Below are 19620 nucleotides of genomic sequence, written 5' to 3'. Positions count from 1 at the left end.
TATGCAGCATTTCTGTCAAAAAGCACTTTTTTTCCCCTAGTTTCTATTTCCATCTTGGAGTCAATTAATAATGAATTAATATCATGCAAGATGATGATTATCATCAGTTCTGATTTTATTTTGAAATCCATTATAAAGCTTGACTTCCATAGTCAATACAAGTTGAATAAGCAGCAATTAGTCTCTGAGGTGGTTCTGAGCTTCTTGCTTGCGCAAAAACTCAAGTCAATAAAAATAATAAGGGAAAAAGGACTTGGAAATAAATATCAATATTGTACATCTGAGTTCATAAAAAATAAACATTGAATCCTGTCGAACCTAATTATAACCACACAGAATGGCAGGGCCTGTGATGCAAGTGGAAAGGTGCAGCAGACATGCTGGGGAGATGGTAGTTATTCCTGTTCTTCTCTCCAGCATCCCTTGCTGCCCAGGCATCTTTCTGGTCTCTGCTGGCTTAGACTGGACCTGAACCCAGATACCTGAGCTTTCATTCAGGTCCAACTCCTGCCTAGCTCAGGACCCACCAAAAGTTGAAGTTCATGAGTGAAATGATCATAATTTCAAATAGGGCAAAACCAGTTGTGGGTAAGACCTCGAGTTGCCTGTGCTCCCTGTGCATTAGGCTGCCAGCTGCTGGGCTGCATAGCAGGAGCCTTCAAATTCTGTTTGGTAGTGATTCAGGACAGAAACTGCTGGGGAAGTGACGGGAAGTCCCTTCTGCTCTGAACCGCTCGTTTTCTCTCTGGTACGTTTTTCCTTCTGTTTCCCTTCTCCTGCTGCACTTTGTTTTTAAGGAGAGACGTGGCTTTAAAAAAGACATCTCTGCCCCTGCCTAAGCTCCCACTGCTTTTATGCTTTTAGCCAGGCTGAGGTCAGTGTCCTCTTTGCTGCTGAGTTGACTGTTGTGTTACAAAGGGGCTGGAGCACTGTGTTGCCAAGGCAGGGGAGATGCAGAAGGAGCAAGGTCTCCTTTTTAATGCCATGGTCTCTGTGTGATAAATAACACTTTCCCTATGACCTACTGGCCAAATGATCTTTCCTCAGGGTTTGTTAGCAGGAGTCTCTGTAAAGCAGCAGATGAAACGGGAGAAATGCCAGTTTAAAGCTGTTACTTCAATCTAAACTACAAAGCAAGGGAGAAAAGATTAGAGCTAGTTCCAGCTGGAGAACTGAAGTTGTTCCCACCCTCTCAGGTGCTGGTCGTGTCCCACTGGTGTTGCAGGGCTGCTAATCTTCCCAACAGTTTAGGCTGGAAAGCAGTAGTGATTCACAGAAAAGAGTGGCACATTTGTGCTACACTGAAGGCGTCCATTGTGTTAGATAAGGTCGATAAGCTGGGTGAGTGGAGCTCTTCCACTCTCACCACGTCTCTTTGTAATTTTTTGTTCCCCTTGATCCCACTCTTTTACTTTCCTCCCTCTTTTTTCTTTTTTTCCCCTCCAGCAAAAGCTTATAGCCCAGAGTTTTACTATGACACTCCCAACCCCACCTTGAGCCAGAAGCAATCCAAGAATTACTCTTACGTCTTGCAGTGGACCCAGAAGGAGCCCGATGCAGTGGATCCCATCCTCAAGTATCGCCTGGAAGTCCGGCAGGTAAGGTTCCTTCTCCTGGAGCCCCAGCATGTGGGCTTTCAGGAGGCAATTACAGCAAGGTTTCCTTGCTGATTAAGAGCTGAAAGTGATGAAATTGGCAGATCCTGATGGTCTTGCACCTTCCCCACTGAATGGAAGAGACAGGCCAAGTGCACAGCTCCGTGTTCATTTTTTTAACTCTGGAGCTGGGTACAGTTGAGGTCTTCCAAAGACCTGCAGCCCCCATTGGGCTGGTCATGCCCAGTGTTTTGGATGGGGTTTTAGTGGGAACAATGCCTTATAATCATTAGTTGGTGGTATAGATTTTGTAGGCCAAAAATTCAAGTGAGTGGAATTCCATCCTCCTCACTCGTATGGAAAAAAGGGAATAAGCTGAAGAGCTCTCCAGGCAGGAACTGCAGGAAAAAGTCAATGGCTGTTTGTGTTGCAGAAGGGCTTTCATCCTGCCACACTAACTAAGCTATTTGGACTGTATGAACTCTGCAGGGGAAGAGAAGTGGGTTTCAAGGTTTCTGGGTTTGAAGGGAAATCATACTGTGGGTTGGGGGCTGGGAGAGAGAACTGAGTGAAATCTGAAGACATCATTGGTTGGAGAAAGTTAGGGAAAAGAGACTGATGTTTTTAAAGAGCATTATCTTAGCAGGATTGCCAGGTACTTTCATCCACACCCAGCAAAGCGCCCGCATTCAACATTTTTGAAAAACGGGGACGCATAAAATTGGTGGTTCGTGCCATTCAGTGGTAGCTGGGAAGCAAATGCATTTTGCAAGGAAAATTTTATTTACTGTAGATAGAAAACAAAATAATTAAAAAGATTCAAGTGTCTCTTTCCTCTAGTTCTGCACAGTAGGCTCCAGTTTTATGTCTCTGTTTGATTTTGAGCTCTCTGGGGTGGGACAGCCTTTGTTTGTTACTCACACTGCATGGAGCACGTTGTCAGTACTTAATAATAATACAGGACCTGGGGGAGCCTCTAATAATGAAGGCAGTTTGTCATAGTAGATCTTCCCTCTGAGCCAAGTTTCGCCATTATCAGCACTGCAACTCAATGAACAAATTTGTGGGTTTTATCCTTCTCCAGTAAGTTGGGGTATTTTTCCTTTTTGAATAGCTTCTAAAAGTAATCTTGGTTCTAGCCTTCACTGAGCTCCTACTAAACGGGATCAAAAAAAGGGAAAAGCGCTTTTCTGCTTTAAGTTATGACATGAAGGAAGCTGAGTGCCATGCAAATTTAAACACACACACCCAGTTTGGTTCATACCCCATTGGTTACTGCTGTTAATGTTTTGTTTGTTTAGTCAGGACATAGTTGTGACTGTTTAGTGCTGTGTTTTAGAGACCCTGCTGTAGCTCAGCCATATGTATGGGAAAGCTTTTATAAATGGCTGCAGGTATCATCATGCTGGCCTGGAACTGAATAAGGAAAGGCAGAGAGGAGGAGAGAGGAAAGCTTTGTTCCCACTTCTGTCAAGCACAAGAAGGAAATACTTTTTTGTGATACTACTGCAGAGAATTAACCTTGTCCTGGCTGAAACAAAGACACAAGACACGTTGGAAAAGGTTTTCATGGTATTGCCTCCTCCTGGCTTTTCTCCAATGAAAACACTGGCATTTCATGGTGATGTCTCCACCCACGAGCCATACTGAGGTCTTATGGAGCCCTTTTCATTTCCTTGTTGCAGAGGATCCCATCCCCTCTCACGTCCAGCCTGCTCCTTCCCTCTGTTCACTGCTGCCTTCCTGGAGTTTTTGCTGTGACGCCTCACTTGGGCTCCAAGCAGCCTTGTGACACCTTCTGACCTTTCACTCCTTCTCTTGTTCCATCACCCTGTCCCACGTCCTGCAGATTCTGCTGCTTTATCACACCTTCATCTCTGTGCTGGGCTAAGCTGTGCATCCTTCTGTTCCATCACTGGACTGAACACATAGGGGCCTTAGTGAATATAACTGAAAAGCTCAAAAGCCTGAAAGTGTTACTGGCTGGAGAGCCCTTAAGAAAGGGGATTTGTCTGCCTGAGTGTGGAGCTGCTGTTTGTCTACCCACACTCCTCACTGGATACGCTGGCTTTCCAGGCACTAGCTGTGGTGGCACAAAAATCCTCCTGGAGAGCTGGGATTGAACAGGCCTTTCCCAACTGATTTATTGCCAGCATCAGGCTGGTGAAAACTCACCCAGCCAGGCAGCCCACCCTCTCCCCCAGTCCTGGGAGCTCTGCAGCCTCAGTGGTCATGGCAGGGGCTCTTCAGCGCCTTGAGGATGAATGAGTGTGGCAGCCTGCAGTCTAGGGTTGGTGAGGGGCTGTCAGGGGGAAGAGGGGATGGAAAGAGGAGAATTAACTCTTGCTGAGCTGGAATCCAAAAGGCAGCCAGCTGGGATGCCCACTGGTTGCAATTTAGTTTGCTGGTTTTCATTTCACACTCCCTGGTTTGCTCAAGGAGCTCTCAGCATATGTAATGTGAAGATCCCCAAGTAGCAGGATGCTTTGCTAGGCACCTGGGAACACTTGAATTAAATTTGCTTGCTGCAGCTGCTGAAAATGGGGCTGGGTGAGAGTCAGAGTGCTGCTTATTAATTGGCTGGTGCCGTGCCTCCTCCAGTTCTTTCTGTTCAGCAGCTTCCTAGGGCATTACTGGGGGGATTGCAAGCAGTCTGGGGGAATTTGATTTTCTAAACAATATATGGGATGGGCAGATGCACTTCCACCAGGCTGATTGTTCCCAGCACTGCAGAGCAGGCTGAGCGGCACAACAGACGCACCAGTTCCAGTAGAATAAGAATTAACTTTTGATTAAAACCATATAAGCAGCTTGACAGCTTGGAGCCACTGACCCAGGAAAGTGCATATGATAGCAACTTGGAGCAAGCTTCTTGTGAAGCCTCTACTCTGTGTCTCAGCAGAGAGGCTGTAATTTCCTGGAAGGTATTGTTCAGGTGGGCTTAGGCAGGGGCATTGCTGAGTGACAATTCAGAGGGGAAGATGTGCCCAGTGAAGAACAACAGGGGCCTCACAGCTCTCTGTCCTGACAGCCTGGGAGGTTTTTCCTTGCTTGCTGCAAGGCACTGATCCAAATGCCAACCACCTTACTTCACTTAGTCAGTGACTGCAGTGAGGTCACAGCCTTGGGTGGTTTGGTTGTGGGTAGATGCCACAAGGCTTTTGGGCTGTTTGGTCAAGTTATTTTTTTTGCCATGTATCCTTGCAGTGTAGAAAAGGCACTGAAGTACTGCATTCCAACTGAAAATTATTTTCATTGCTTGGGGATTCAAAGCAGCCTCCCCAAACCAGATCTTTGCTTAAAAAATAAAAAGCCTTTTAAGTTGCTTGTTTCTCTCTGTGTATTTTATACCCATCCCAGGGCTCTGCTCTCACATTAAAGAGAAATGAAAAGCCATCTAATGCTGCAAGCAGGTTGCATCATGGAGGAAAGATCTAAGTTGGGCTGGTGGTTATGGTTTTGGGGGATGGTGGCAGAATAACTGTGCACTTAATGAGCTGGAACCCATCCATGACCCGAGGCTGCAAGAGAAAGAGGAAGGAGAAGCTCTTGGTGCAGTAGAAAGTTTAATCTTCATTGTTCCCCTCAAGGCGACCTGAGGCTGCTGTCTCCTCTGTACCTTCTCACACACAGGCTCAGGCCAGAACTGAGCCAGCTTTACATATTCCTGGCTTTTCCCTCCTCAGAGCAGGCTGAGCCTGCCTGCCAGACAGACCCCTGAAATTTGCACTGGGCCAGGCCCCAGACCCGTTTGCTAAATTAGCTCCTTGGGTTGTCACTTCAGATTAATTCCTGTCAGGGAGTCTTTAATGAGACTGGCCCTGTGCAATGCCTGAGTAATTGTATGGTCTCTCTTTGTTTGTACTTTCATCTCCTCCATGTTGGATAAACATTCCCTGCTGTCTACAAAACTCATCTGGGCTTGGGAGCTGCTGCCACTTGCCTCATCAGCAGCCAGAGCAGCATTAATGAGAACTGGGGCAGTGGGGAGCCTGCATGCCATGTGGGGAGGTGACAGATAGCAGAGCTGCTGGGACAGACATAGGACAGGGGCGTTAGCAGGAGTTTAATGACTGTGATTAGAGTGGAAGGTTAACTCTGCTGATGGCCATCCCAGCACAGCAGGAGAGGTTTTATGCCAAGGCCCACAGACTATGGATCTGTATCACTTCATTTCTGCCTCTCAGTTGTTCTTTTTCTCTCCTGTTAGCCCACTTGGCAATGTCTGTCTATTGCTGCCTGTCTTTGGCTTCATCAGCTCCCAGACCAGCCACCCTCCAAGGGCAGGGAGGTCTGTCCCTGTGTGCACTGAGCAGGGGTGGTGCTGTGCAAAGGGGGGATGAGCGAGCAGTGCACCTGCCCACAGCTCCCCCTAAATGCTTCCTTGAGAATGCCTTTGGGTCCCAGATTAGAAAAGGCTATGACTGCAGAGAGGTGATGTACTTGAGCGGCTGGTGACTCTTGCAGCAGCCCAGCTACGTTTCCTGGGAGGTGAACAAAAATTCCTGTTCTTCTGCACATGCAACCATGGCTTCAGGCAAATATTCTCAGGAAAACGAGCAGCTGGTGCCTTGGGGGTTGCCTGGGGTCTGCACCTCAGGGGTGGGGGGGAATGGGACACCAAAGGCTTGGTGAGGAGGCAGCTCTGCACAAGGCAGAGCTCAGGGTGGCTGAACTCGCTCTACAAAGGCTCTGACATTTTGCTGGCTCCACAGCACACCACGCTGCCATTGCCAAGGCAAACACTGCAGACCAAGCTGGGTACATAGCTCTCATCCCCAGGTTCTCTGGTGCTCTGTGACCCCACTGGCCCCATCCTGTGCATTCCCACAGTAGTATGGGAATGCCAGCGGGGTTTTCACCTGGGGGATGCTGCAAGAGCTGAGGAGGTGATATCTGGTTTAGGACTTAACTGCTTAAGAAGCAGTCAGGGCTATCCTAGTTTTCATACTAGAAAGTGAAAACTTAAAGAAGAGTTGCAGCTTGTGAGCTAGGGAGGTACCCATCCTGCTCTGGATAAAATGTGCTCTGTGGTGCACTGGCCTGGTGTTGCCTGGAAAAAGGGAATGTGGTGCCACATCCACCAAAAAATCCTCCAGCTGACAGGCCAGTTTGATGTCCAGGGTAGGACACAGACACATGGAACAGGGATGTGTGAGTCCCTTTACCAAGAGCATCACAGTCCCAGCTGGCTGCAATCACAGAGTGTGGCTTTTCTTCAAGCAGCATGTGGTGGCCTTGGCTGCATGTGAGATGATGTGCAGACAGAAATATTCATGGGGTGTGACAAACCACACCCTTTACTGTTCATTATTGATACAGGCTCTGCTGGCCCTCCCTCACTGGTGTTGGGACTGGGGACTCCAGTGACATGGCTTCACAGTGTTTGCCCAGCACTGAATCTCAAAGCAGACCTTCTGTTGCAGGATGGCTTAAAAGTCACATCTGTCAGAAAGCTTCTCTAGTCCTCTTTTCTTTTTTTGCCTTCCTTGTCTGCCTGTTTGATGTTTGATCACAGGCTGCTGTCATATGGGATGTTAAATCAACGCAATTCCATCTACCTGCAGAGCCATCCTCTGTAGTGGAAAAAGGTCTTTTTTTAGCTCTAACTGCCCTATCTCCCTACTGATGCTCTTTTTTTTTAAATTTCATCTTTCGGTCAGGAAGTGAGAATAGGCAGATTATATCTGTGCTCCCAAGACAATTGCATTCAGTTGTGTTAGTGGCCTGTGTGATGCTGGGCAGGATTCATTCCCTAGGAAGAGGTGGAAAAGGATGCAGTTATGAGCCAGTGCCACTGGGAGTTGTGCTTGGTGGATGGTTTGAACAGCCAGCAAGATGCAAAGCCAGGGAAAGCAAGAGAGGGGAGAGGAGGCACTGCCTTTCTAGGCTGCAAGAGGAGGAGGGGTTTGGGTCTGAGTGTCAGCTGCATGCCAGTGGAGGGAGAGCTGGCTGATCAATAACAAATGGTGGACATGCAGTCCTTGAAGCTCGGTAGGATTGGTGTGCTGGACCTGGAGGTGAAGCAGTGACTTTGCCACGGGCATGTGGGAGTGAAGACAGCAGGATCTTACCTCAGCTGTGCTCTCTGCTGCCTGGAAATGGGACACACCATCAGTCACTGCAGCTCTTAGCACATGGAGCCATCTCTCTTTTCATCCCTAGCAATCTGTCACAGAAGATGCTGCTGGAACAAAGTCTTCTCCACCTCTGTTGAAAGGGAAAATCACAGGATAGCTGGATGTTTGGTGGGGGTGGAAACAAGGAGTTTTTTCCGTGTTTCATGTTTGTACTCTGTTGGCTAAGTTGACAACAGCAGAGCCTCCACCAGCACAAAGGAAGGGAGTTTTCCCCTGGCCATTACTCATGCAGATGGAGATGTCTGCCTGGCCAAGGCTGTTGTTGGCTCTGTCAGAGGATCAGAATGTTTTGTACAAGGGTGGCCAGGGAAGCTTGGCACAGGCCTGATCAGCACTGATGGGTCAGGTGTGATTTCAGTGGAAGTGACTGGTAGCCATGGGAAAAGGTTTCCCCCTTCAGTAGTCTAACAGCTTCCAGTGCCACTGTTGGGACTTCTTCCCTTTGCCCACGAGAGCTTAGCACATGATGCTTAACTACTGAATTAGTTTGATTAATTCTGTCTTTTTGCATTCACAAATCGCTCTTCAGTATGATACATGGTTTTCCTGAGCTGCTTTTCTCCAGTCCACAGATCATCTGTGATCAGCTAGTTGGGAAAATTAGTGATATGAGTAGTGGCAAATTAGTTGCGCTTCAGTCTTAAGTATCATTTCTCTTCTGTAATTATCCAAAGTAAGTAAATTGTAGTTGGTTGACCTTGGCTAGATCTCAGTTGCCCACTAAACTGCTCTATCATTCTCCCCTCCTCTGCAGGACAGGGGGAGAAAAAATAAGATTGTAAAAAACACATGAGTCAAGATAAAGTCAGTTTAATAACCAACAGCCAAGGCCATGTGCAGAAACAAAGGAAAATGAACAATTATTTCTCTACTTCCCATCAGCAAGCAATGTCCAGCCACTTTGTGGGAAACAAAGTATATGTAGCAGTTGCTCTGGATGACAAATGTCACAGTCATACTTTCATATCCCCTTGGTCAATTTGAACCAGGAGTCCTGGATATGATGTCCCTCCCAGGATCTTGCCCACCCCCAGCCTACTGGTGAGGGGAGAGTGCTGGAGGGACAGCACTGGGGCTGTGGGAACTCTGCTGAGCAGTAGCCAGAACACTGGTGTATTATCAAGCTCTTTCTAGCTGCCCACACAGAGTATTGTGAGGGCTCCAATTGGGAAAATTACCTCTGTCTCAGCCAGATCCAAAGTGTAAGGTAACCTGCCCAAAACAGGGTAGCTGACAGTGTTACAAGGTGTCTTGCCTTTCATAAGGTGCCTTGCAGAGAGATTTTGTCTTAACTTTTCGTATGTACTGCTCCTAATGCTGTTCAAGTACTCAACTGGGCAAGAGAGAAAGCAGGATATTGTTCAGCTTTCCTAGTACAAGGGAATATTTCAAGCACATGTCCCAGTTTTAGCTGTGTTCAGAACAGTTACAGTGACTGAGAAGAGAAGTTAAGAAGATTTTGCTGGAAAGGCTCATATGTTCTTATAACACATCTAAAAGGAAAATCTCGTGTCTTTCTAGCTCCTAGCACCACTGTTCAGTGTTCTTTTTGGGTAAGAAAAGCGTGAGAGAAGTGATAATCAGATTCCCCAAACCAAGAGACCCCTCATAGCAGCTTTGCAGGATACAGATGTTGCTTTCACATCACTGTGCTTGTTCATATCCAGCAGGCTCTTGGCTTGTGTTTTACAAAGCTGAGTACAGAATGGAAAATGCTTGCCAGGTATCAAGTCCTTTTTGTGCATCTCTTTTTGTGCATCACTTATCCACTCTCCTTCAGTGTCCTCAAGGGGTACATGCTAGTATTGAGTCTTTCTGAAAGTCCCTGTTGATAGGCAGTGCTGTGGCTTCCCCCTGTTTACTCTGCTCATCTGTTATTTTTGGTAGTTGTTCCATGCTCCTCCTACTGCTTCACCATCTATTCTTGGTGGTTCTTTGTGCCTTTTCCTGCTCCCCTTCCTATATTCCACCTCTTCTTCCTTTTGTTTCTGTTTCCTTTTTTTTTGGTTTTGTTTCTTTTTTTCCCCTGGCTCTCACTTCCTAGAACACATTGGAGATAAGAGTGTGTGAAGGGGAAGGGTTTGGAAGAGAGATGTAGTGTCTCCCATAGCTGGTCGTGAATGAAAGGAGTAGGCACTAGAAGGATGTTTTGGCTGTGTATCATAAAGAAATGAAGTGGCAGCATGGAGCAATGTGAAGAGCTTTATGGGTCTCCCTGCATATCCTGTGCTGCCTCTGCCTCTTCTATAAAGACAGCCTAGAGGCTCTGGAATGATACTTACCTACATACCTTCATTACAGGTACGAGATTGGAAAGCCCAGAGTCACACAAAAAGGTTATTTCTGCTCCAGGAAACATCAGCCCCATCCTTTATTAGTTGTTTTCAAGGGTGAAGGTACCCTAGCACCTTCTGCTCTGCCACATCTCTGCCAGGGTCTGTAGAGAACTGAAGAAATGAAGCTCCTGTTGGTGCAGCATGTCCTGCTTGCAAGTTACACCATATTCTAGGCAAAGTTGCTCAGAGATCAGTCTAACTTCAGCTGGGCAGACTTGGGCTGTGCAGAGCCAAATTGCTTCTTTTGTCTTGGAGCCAGAAGTGCTGATAGCACAGTGCATAGACATGTGCATGGGTCTGGCTGCAAGCAGATGTGTCCAATGCAAGGAAATTGGTGGAAGAGGAGACTGTGCTTACTGATGTAGGGATGGGTATAAAGCTGGATCCAGTAGGGCACTGATCAGTGCTGATTTTCAGATGTGAGGCTCAAAAGAGTCTGGAACCATTGCTCTCTGCAAGAGGGGGATGTGGAGGGACATGAGAGATACTGTCTCTTACCCATCTCGTGCCCATAAAATAGACAGAGAGGTGATCTCAGGCTCTGCAGTGCACAGTCAAGAGTCAGTACAGGCAGGAACTTGCAGTGAGAATAGAGAGCTTGCAGTCTGAAACAGTGGGACTGCATGTGCCCTCAGGGTTGAAAATAAGGCTGTGAGACAGTAGGAGAGTGCCTCAGTTAAGGCTTGTGCTTGACTGCCTCTCTGACAGAGTGAAGGCTAGGTCTGTTCTTCCTTAGACCAGGGAACATACACTAATAAAATACATATTGCTTTCTGATCAGATCCTAATGAAAGACATTATTGAAGAGTGTAGAACAAGCACTTACAGTAATTCATGACAGCACCAATTTGGCTTCTCTAGGAAACCATAAACTGCTGCTCTTGGCACCTAATGAGGATGGGCAGCTGATTGCCTGTGCAAGAGGAAGAGAGAGAGAGACTGACTCCCAGCCTTGATGGCTCCAGCTGTCCTCAGAAGCCACTGAAAGTTGCAGTTGCTTTTCTGTCTGGAGTTGGGAATGTTTCAGCTAAGAAACTGGGCTTCCTGATAAAGGACAGTTTAGTACAAAAATCTTCCAGGACTCCTCATTTAGACTGAATGATGGATTTGGTTTGGGCATCCATCCTTGCTTAATCCCAGGATCTGAGCCTGTGTGCTTGGCTGATGAAAAACATAGGCATGAATTTCAGTTCACCAATGTGCTTGTCTGGGAAAGGCCAGTTTTGTGCTTGCAATGTGATTATTTGTTCTGGAAACCCCTTAGGAGTAATGGTTATCAAGCAAGGAAAATAAAAGAAATCCAACTGTAAAGTTACCTTAGCCCTTTAATTGATGAGGTTAGTGCTTGACATAATTTTCATCCAAGATAGTGATTAAGTACTAACCAAAGAAAATATTTTAATTCAATGTGACACACAGAGGAAGTTTGATGAGAGATTATAAAGAAGCATCAAAATTACTGTCTTCATATGCAAACCAAATTTCTTCACTACCCAAAACATACCCAAATAGTTTTTTCCAGAATAGGCAGGCATCTTCCCTGCAGCTGATACCAGAGATACTCCCAGAGTTCAGAATCCCCTATTAGGATAGTGCTCTTGAAATTTTGTGCAGCTGACACCAGGCTGGGAGAAAATGCCATTTTGGTGAAGGATTAGGAAGGATTGGAAGAAAGATCTGAGAGACAGAAAACTATTTGAGTGGTTCTGGTGGGATGAAATGCAGTGGTACAAAGGCAGGGTCATAGATGCAGAAGGTGGTGCAGGCTGGGAGCTCATCTTCGGAAAATGAGTGCAGTGGCCAAGTGAGTTGACTTCAAGGAGCAGCTGATAAGATGCAGGTGTGAGAAAGGGCAAATGTACTCCTAGATGAAACTCGAGGCACTTCTGGGCAAGGTAGAGAAGTGCCACTACATCCTGTATGCAGGGCTGGGGCACTGAACTCCAGCAAGTGGGATCATGCTGAAAAACACTGTAGAATCAATCCTGGAGAGGGAGAGTCTGTGTTACAAGAGCAGTCACAGAGTGCTCAGCCTGCTTAGCCCAGCAAAGCAAAGGCTGAGAGGTGGTGAGATTGCTGGCTGTAAAACATCAGGGGGTCAAGCAGCAGCGAGGAAAAAGAGCCATTGAAGCTAAGGACAATACTGGCACAAGATAACTGGGTGCAAGCTGCATGTGAATAAATTCACTCTGAAAATGAGAACATTAGGGCAGTCAGGCTCCAGAACAGATGTCCAGGGGGAGGAGCAGGCCTAAAAGGAAAAAACCACTTTTATGATAAGATGTGATACATACATAAAATTAATAAACAGAGGCAGCCCCTCTGGTGACTGGACCCTGTCAGCCAGGAGTGTACATCCCCTGCTGTGTCCTAGGTTGTAGCCATGCTTTGCCCTTCTCTGAACTCTGGGGGCAGAGGGGCTTTATCCCTCTGCCAAAATACAGAGATCAAGCATCCACTTCATGGTGTTCAAAAGGAGTGTCAGAGACATCTTCCTCTACTCTGCTCTGTGGTGCCAAGGTGACATCAAGGATCACAGTCTCAATCCACTGCTGTGTGTCAGAGTGAATAGGAAGAAGGGGAAAGGAAGGGCCAGATTTAAGGCATATTTTCCCAGCATTGTGGAATATGTTGGAGCCTCATGTTCAAGAGAGTTCCTGAAAATTTCCAATCCCCACCTTCCTCCTGACCCTCTTTCAGAGAATTTTTCATTCCTCTTTTCCCAAGAAATTATTTCTACCTGTGGAACTCATCTGCTGAGCTCTCGAGAACTGGATAATTTGTTTTCAATCTCTGGTACTATAAACTCCAACACACATAAATTCTATAATCATATTTCTTTTTTTTTTTTTTTAACTTTAAGAAGTCTATGGTTTCTAAATTTTTTGAGGTTGCCTCTCTGCCACATATCCTGTAGTTTTGGAGGCACAGTTGGGGCAGGAATTGAGGACAAGGAATGTCTGATGAAGTAGCAGCAGAGCCCCATTGTAGAGCCCCATGTTCATCCCAGGAGCTGTTACCAGTGCCATGAGCAAGCTCAGCCTCTTCCAGTATCTTGGGAGTATCTTTCCTGGCTGTCACCAGTGTAAGGCCACAGACACTGCCAGTCCAATCATGGTGAGGGCAGTGATGTGATTGTTTCTGGTCTTTGTGAGCAGCACTCCCTTAGGAAGGGAGCAGCTGTATCTTAGCTGGACTTTGTTGGGATGAGGTCATCACAGTCCAGCCACTGGGGAAATCTGATAAGAGATGATGCCTGCAGCACTCTAGGACAGAGCTGTGTCATGAAGCCAAGACTGTGCAAACAGGCTGAAATGGTACAAGTGGGAGGCTCTGTCATACCCTGAGCAGTATTTCTTGTCAGAAGTGCCCTTCTGCTACTCTCACCTTCTCCTGGCCTCTGGACCTTGCTAAACAGGGATGTCTGTGTGTGCTGAGAAACTGGACAGCTTGGCACTGAGCTTTGAAGACTACCTTGACTGCTGGTTGCTGGCAGACTACAGCCCACCAGCTGCACAGGCAGTTGAAGATTGTTTTTACCAGATTATTGCCCCATGCTTCTTTTCAGACATTTTGAGACACTTGTGCTTCCTGCACCACCAGGCTCTCCACAGCTCCTAGTCTGGTGGATGTCTGCTCTCCAGAGTGTCCTGACACAGGTGAGAGAGGAGGGGGAGGTGGGGGAGCTTAGGACAGCCCACCTGCACACATGCCAGACCCAGCATTTGTCTGGTGTCAGAGCTGCACAGGAAGAACCTGCCAAAGGGACAGAGACTGTGTGCAAGGCTGCTGTGCCACAGCAGCCTGCCTCTATCTGCTGCCTCCTCTGCCTTCAGAGAGGCTGGAGAGGCTGCAGATGGAGCTGGGAGCTGTCCCCACAGCCCATATCTGCAGCTAGTGAGGATGGAGTGGGAATGCAGCCACCCACCCCTGTCTCTTTCGTGCTGCAGGAGGGAGCAGCCAGGGGAATTTGAATGAGGCTGAGAAAAAAGGGTGAAAGAGCGAGCATGTGTGGGAAGGATTTGAATGGAGATATTGGAAAGCAGAGCTACTGCTTGTGTCCTGAGCTGAGAAGTTGCTGAAGAAGAGGGACAAGTAAAGAAAGAGCATCAGGAGTGAATTGCAATGCTGGGAAGCTGGATGCCTGCAAAACAGTTCCTTTGCTCTGATCAGCTTGTTGGGGGATCTACATGATTTTAATGTTCATTTTTCTAGCTGTTTTTGCTAGAAATACCTTGGGGCTTGGTGATGAAACAGATTTTCTTTCTAATTTCTCCCTCAAACAAGCATTAAGATACAGCTGGTTGTGAGACCATGTGCATGGCTTCCCAAGTCACACCAGTCTCAGCACAAGCAGGTTGTTGTGGTGGTGTAGAGCAGAGCCACATCACTAACTCTTGACAGATGTGTTTATAACATCCTTTAGCTTTATAAAGGCTGCTATCTGGCACATATCTGGAGTAAACATTCAGTCTGAAAACATCATCCTGGCTTATTCCTTTAATAGCCTATATAAACAGAAAATGTAGGTGTGGCAGTGTCATACCTCAGCCCCTCTGCTGTGACAGTGCCCCAGCTGGGAATGGAAGCAGGGCAGGGGTACTGTGGCATCCTGCTTTTGTCTCTGAGACTCTTGGTGTGTGTTGCCAGTCCATGGGCCAGCTTGGCTGGCTACAATGGGACAAGCACTCTGCAAGCATCACAAGCTGGCTCAAATGAAAGACAGGGGAAAGTGCCCACCAAGAGCGTGGGTGATGGTGAGGAATGAGGAAGGGCAGCCCCAGTTTGCAGCTCCCAGAGGTTTGGTGTGAGTGAATGCATGTGAGTGAGTTCTCCCCTGATTGCTGGTGCTGCTTACAGTGACAGGGAAAGGGACAGGTTGCATACTCTGCACGTGAATACACACAAACCACATGGGGCTGACTTTGCCCTTTGTAAGGTGTTTTTAGGGAATCTGTTCCACAAGAACATTCTCACCTCTGCAGCCTGTGTGATATTCACAGCCAGCTGGTAGAAATTGTGGATTTATTTTGTTTTTCTCCTTTCCCATCCCCTTCCTCAGATTATTGGGAATACAGGGAGGTAAAGGCAGAGGTGAGCCTGTGCTCTGCACAGTGCTCTTGCTCTGGCCCCTGAGCCAGCTCCCTGAGCCTGGTGATGAATGAGCTTGTAGCATGAGCTGCTCCACTGAGGCTTCAGCCTGTCTAATAAGGTGGCCAGTGTTTCCCTGTCCTCTGCACCGGCCTCTGCTTTATTAACTGCACTGCAGCAATATTAAACTGGAACACTGGGTCAGCGTGATCCTGAGGAGAGATGCTGGGGTGGGGGTGGAAGGAAGATGCCAGGATAGCACGAGAACACATGGAACAGGAGAAAGGGAAACAGCTGGCAATTGAAGTGGATTGAAAAATGGGTTCCTGCTGGTGCCTGCTGCTGGCAATCAGGGACGCAAAGGATGTTTAAGGAGGGGGATGCAGAGGCAGACCTTGGCCTTTCTGCCTCAGTCTGCTGGACCTGTGCTAGTGACTCCAAGCCAGCACCTGCTCCACATGCACGCAGCAGGCAGCTGGCTGGAGCTGCCCCCTTTTCTCCCTTGCACTAATTTCATGCCCTTTAAACTGTGCTGGCAGCGCACCTGGCTCTGTCTACTGACAGCTGCAGCCAGCTCAGGGCCCATGCTGCTTTCACAGAGAAGCCAACCTTTCCAAAGACATCCAGGGCCAGTTCTGTTGTGATGCCAGGACTGGAGAGACTGTAGTAAAGATGTGCAGAGGGCAGTCTTGCTGGCAGCCAGTTTCTGTGTCAGTCCAAGTTGTATATTGGATAGAGACAGGAAATAATTCTGGGAGAAGATATAGCTGCAAAATATTTGGTGGAGGGAAAAGACCCTCTTAAAATTTGCCTCTGTGCATCAAGAGGAGATACATGCTGAGCCTTGGCTGTGCCTTTGCCGTTACCTAGTGATTCAGGTCTATTCTAAAAAGCAGGGAGGTTGCAACCCGTAGGAAGCATATGTGCCTTTAATTATTTCTGTTTTGCAGCCAGACCTGTGTGGCAGCCGGTTATTTATTTGGTTACACAAGTCCCTGAGGGTAGACTCGACCAGGGGATCCAGAGCTTTGCATCCAGCCTGGAGGCTGATTTCTCAGTTTGTCCTGGATTCGATGACGTGGGAGAGTACATGATTTGACCTTGCTCCCAGAGGCTTTAGATACCTAAATTCCACCTAACTCCCGGCTGAGGTGGAATTTGCACTGTCTGAATCTCACCCTCAAGCTTCTCTCTGACTCTCCATTTTGTTTCTCTTCTAAAGGTTATATCTAGATGAGGGAAATGGTTCCTGACCTCCTCCTATTTGCTGGCTGCCTTCCCAACACCCCAGCAAATAGCAGCCTGTGGGGAGGAGCTGCTGCCAGTCCTCCCAGTCACACTCCACTCCCCAAAAAGTGTCATGCCAGGAGCTATACATCTCTAGCCTTCTGCTTCTGGCTTCTGACTGCTCCTCTTCTCCCAGATAATTGGGGGTCTGATGCTAATGATCCCAGCTTAAGTCCCTGCCCCTGGGAGCCAGCTCTGCCACTGCTTGGCCAGAGCAATGGTGTGGAGGGCTGGCAGATGGGAGGGCTGAGCAGGAGGAATGCCATGGATCAGAACCCAACTGGCATGTGTGCAGGTAGGGTGTTGTTGATATGAACAGATCCTGGCAGCGTCCTGGTGCCTCTGGGAGCCATTGCCCTGGTCCTGCGCACTAGGACTGCTCCCAGGCTCCTTGTAGGGCAGCACCAAGCTGGGGGAAGGCACCAGAACAGCTCCCAGCTCTCTGCTCCATCTTGTCAGGGGAGGAGGAGGAGAGTGCAGCAAGCAGTTCCTTAAGCAGCTTACACCCTCATCTGTTCAGGTACAAAGGTCTCTTTAAGGTACAATCTGCAAGGCAGGTGCAAAACTGTGAGAGCCACACATTCCCAGGGACCAATCCCTGCCCCTACACTTGGGACCAGCACCCCAACTGTGGGCAGATCAACGGGGTGGGTCAATGGGTCCTGGCTGTGTTGGAAAAGAATGGGACTTTGGCACAGGAAGCTCTACAGCAGCAGCCATTGCTTCTGAGTTTGAGCTTAGAGCTGCGTACATGAGAGCTGGAGACAGGCAGAGGAGGATTGTATGCACTTGTTTTTACTAAGCACCACATCAGCATTGCCCCTGCCCTGCTTTGATAGTGGCCTTTGCTTCTGCTGTGCCCTCACTCCATCTTCTTGCCCCACACTGTGCACACTGACAGATTTGCTGTAAACCTTCCTCCATGCATCCTGCTTCCAGTAATCCTGCAACGTCAGAGTTAATGGTGAACACTGAGGCTGCCTGTCAGCAGAACTGCTTTTGCCATGAAACCTTCAGCCTAGAGGATGTATCAGAGGCAAGGGGAAGCTTGGTGAATGCTGGACTATGGAAAGTTCTGCCAAAGGTCTTTTCACCAGCACCATCATCCCCAGTAACATATTTTGCCACAAGGATCCAGGCACTGCACAGCAACAGCAGGAAATTGTGTCTTCACAATGCAGCCCTCGTTCTTGCTCTTTCCCAGCCAGGCAAGCATGACCATGGCAGGGAAGTTTCACTGACATGTAATTCATCATTTTTAGTGGTGGTGATTTTGATAACGATATTTTCCCCATTGTTTTCTTGAAACTTCCCTGCTGCCTTAGCAAACTGAACAATGTTTAGCTGGTATGGTTCAGCTAGCATAATTCAGCCACTTCCAATGGGAATCAGAGGAAGCAGAGCCTTCACTGGGATGAGTGACCCCAGAGAACCATCAGCCTGAGCTAGACCCCTTGCTCTGGTCTGCAGGGGCAGTCCAAGGATGGACCCAATGGAAGGTTTCTGAGGAAGTATGGTAGTAGACTGCTCCCAGTGAGACACCAAATGAAGTGTCACGTGGCCCAGGCAGCAAATTAATGAATTCTGTAGCAATGATTGTGAACTGAGGGGTATCTTGGTGCAATGCCATGCTGTGTTTGCACAGGACCTGGGTGCACTAACAGGGGTGAATTGGGCTCCTTTTCTCCCTCCTGAAATCATTGCTTCTGACACAAAGTTGCTTCAGGACCTGCAGTTCAAATTATCCCTACAGTCCCTCTCTTGGAGGGTACCAAGGCTTCCCTTCAGGGAGAGCTCAGGCTCCTGATGACTGCTCTGTACCAGGGAGGGCAATTTTCAAAATAATACTGCATGAAGATCTCATGGAGCAACCAGGTTTAAATCTGTATAGAAAGAGGAGGAATAGGGTGTCAGATGATGGATGCTCAGGTTTCCAGTCTCAGGATTTTCATAACACTACGGGTTCTTTTTCTATGCAGCTGTCTCAGAGAAACACCATCCAGACCTTCATTCCTGTGAAGAAGATGGAGAAGGGCCTGCTGCTGGAGCACATCTTGCCCAACCTGAAGGTGCCTCAGAGCTATGAAGTGCGCCTGACGCCCATCACCAGCTTTGGGGCTGGGGACATGGCTGCCCGCATCATCCGGTACATGGAACGTAGGTGTCTCCTGCTGCTGCCCCCAGAGCAGCTCCCAGCCTCGGCCTGGGGATGTGGGCGTGCAGAGAGTGCTCTTCTCTGACCTTGGGGGGGTCTCTGTGCTCTCAGGAGTTCTGATGGCAGAGTGCTGTCGCATCTGACTGTAGCTTGGATGCTGCCATCAGTGCAGAGCACCAGAGACCTCTGAAGGTCAGTCTCCACTCTTCCTTCACTCAGCAGCTCTGACTCACACTCTGCACTCTGTGGGCAGGAGATCCCCAAAACCCCAGACAGGTCATGCTGCAAATCCCATTGGTACAGTGGCTTATTATACAAGATAGCCACTGGATGCTGTGTATAAGCCACACACCCGTAAAAGCAAGAGGATTTTGAGAGACTTCAGTTATTTCCAGAGCTGAGTGCATGATTCCTTTCCTAACTAGTCATTCATAAAGCTCTGTCTAATACCTTGAATCCCAGATTATCCCATTGGTATACATTGACCATACTTCTCTCCCCATCATCCCAACAGCTCCCAGCTCTCTCTATTCCCACAACTCTATGATTCCTTTACTCTCCAACAGGAGTTTGGACCCTCTGTTTCAGCAGCAAGTACAGATCCTTCTCCTGTTATGTTTGCTTGATTTCACACCACCCTCTTGTTCCTGTGGACTGATGGCATGTCCTGTGCCCCAGCATACCTGTCATGCCAATCTTCCACATCCAACTGCTGTGATGTCCCTCTTAGGTACCAGCCTTTGATATCTAAGTGGATGATATCCCACTCAGTGCTCCAGAAGGAAATTACTTGGGTTGCCAGAAGGGTTTCCCTATGATCCCAGGATCACCCCTTAGGTGCAGTTTTCTTAAGGTCTCTTGCTGCTTGAATCAGAGTGTCACTGTATTTTTCCATCACCAAAACAGGCACCAAGCACTGTTTTCTCACAGGAATGCTGCCAGGGGACTCGTGCTTTTGTCATCTTTCTTGATGTGTTTGTTTCATTGTCAGACTTTGACTATATTCGTGCTTTTGT

The 19620-nt window shown here is 47.9% G+C and overlaps 1 protein-coding gene across 1 annotated transcript in view; it reads left to right on the top strand.

Moving 5' to 3' along the window:
* Positions 1-19620, top strand: part of MDGA1 (MAM domain containing glycosylphosphatidylinositol anchor 1) — a 134230-nt gene that overhangs the window by 89734 nt on the left and 24876 nt on the right. Inside the window, exons 10-11 of the mRNA XM_056487567.1 lie at positions 1447-1598; positions 18429-18606. Coding sequence (XP_056343542.1) covers positions 1447-1598; positions 18429-18606 — 330 coding nt within the window. The remainder of the gene's footprint in view (positions 1-1446; positions 1599-18428; positions 18607-19620) is intronic.

The sequence above is a fragment of the Oenanthe melanoleuca genome, chromosome 3, assembly GCF_029582105.1.
Source record: "Oenanthe melanoleuca isolate GR-GAL-2019-014 chromosome 3, OMel1.0, whole genome shotgun sequence".
NCBI classification, from domain to species: domain Eukaryota; kingdom Metazoa; phylum Chordata; class Aves; order Passeriformes; family Muscicapidae; genus Oenanthe; species Oenanthe melanoleuca.
Note: the sequence above shows the minus strand (reverse complement) of the source record. Positions and strands in the feature narration are given on the sequence as shown.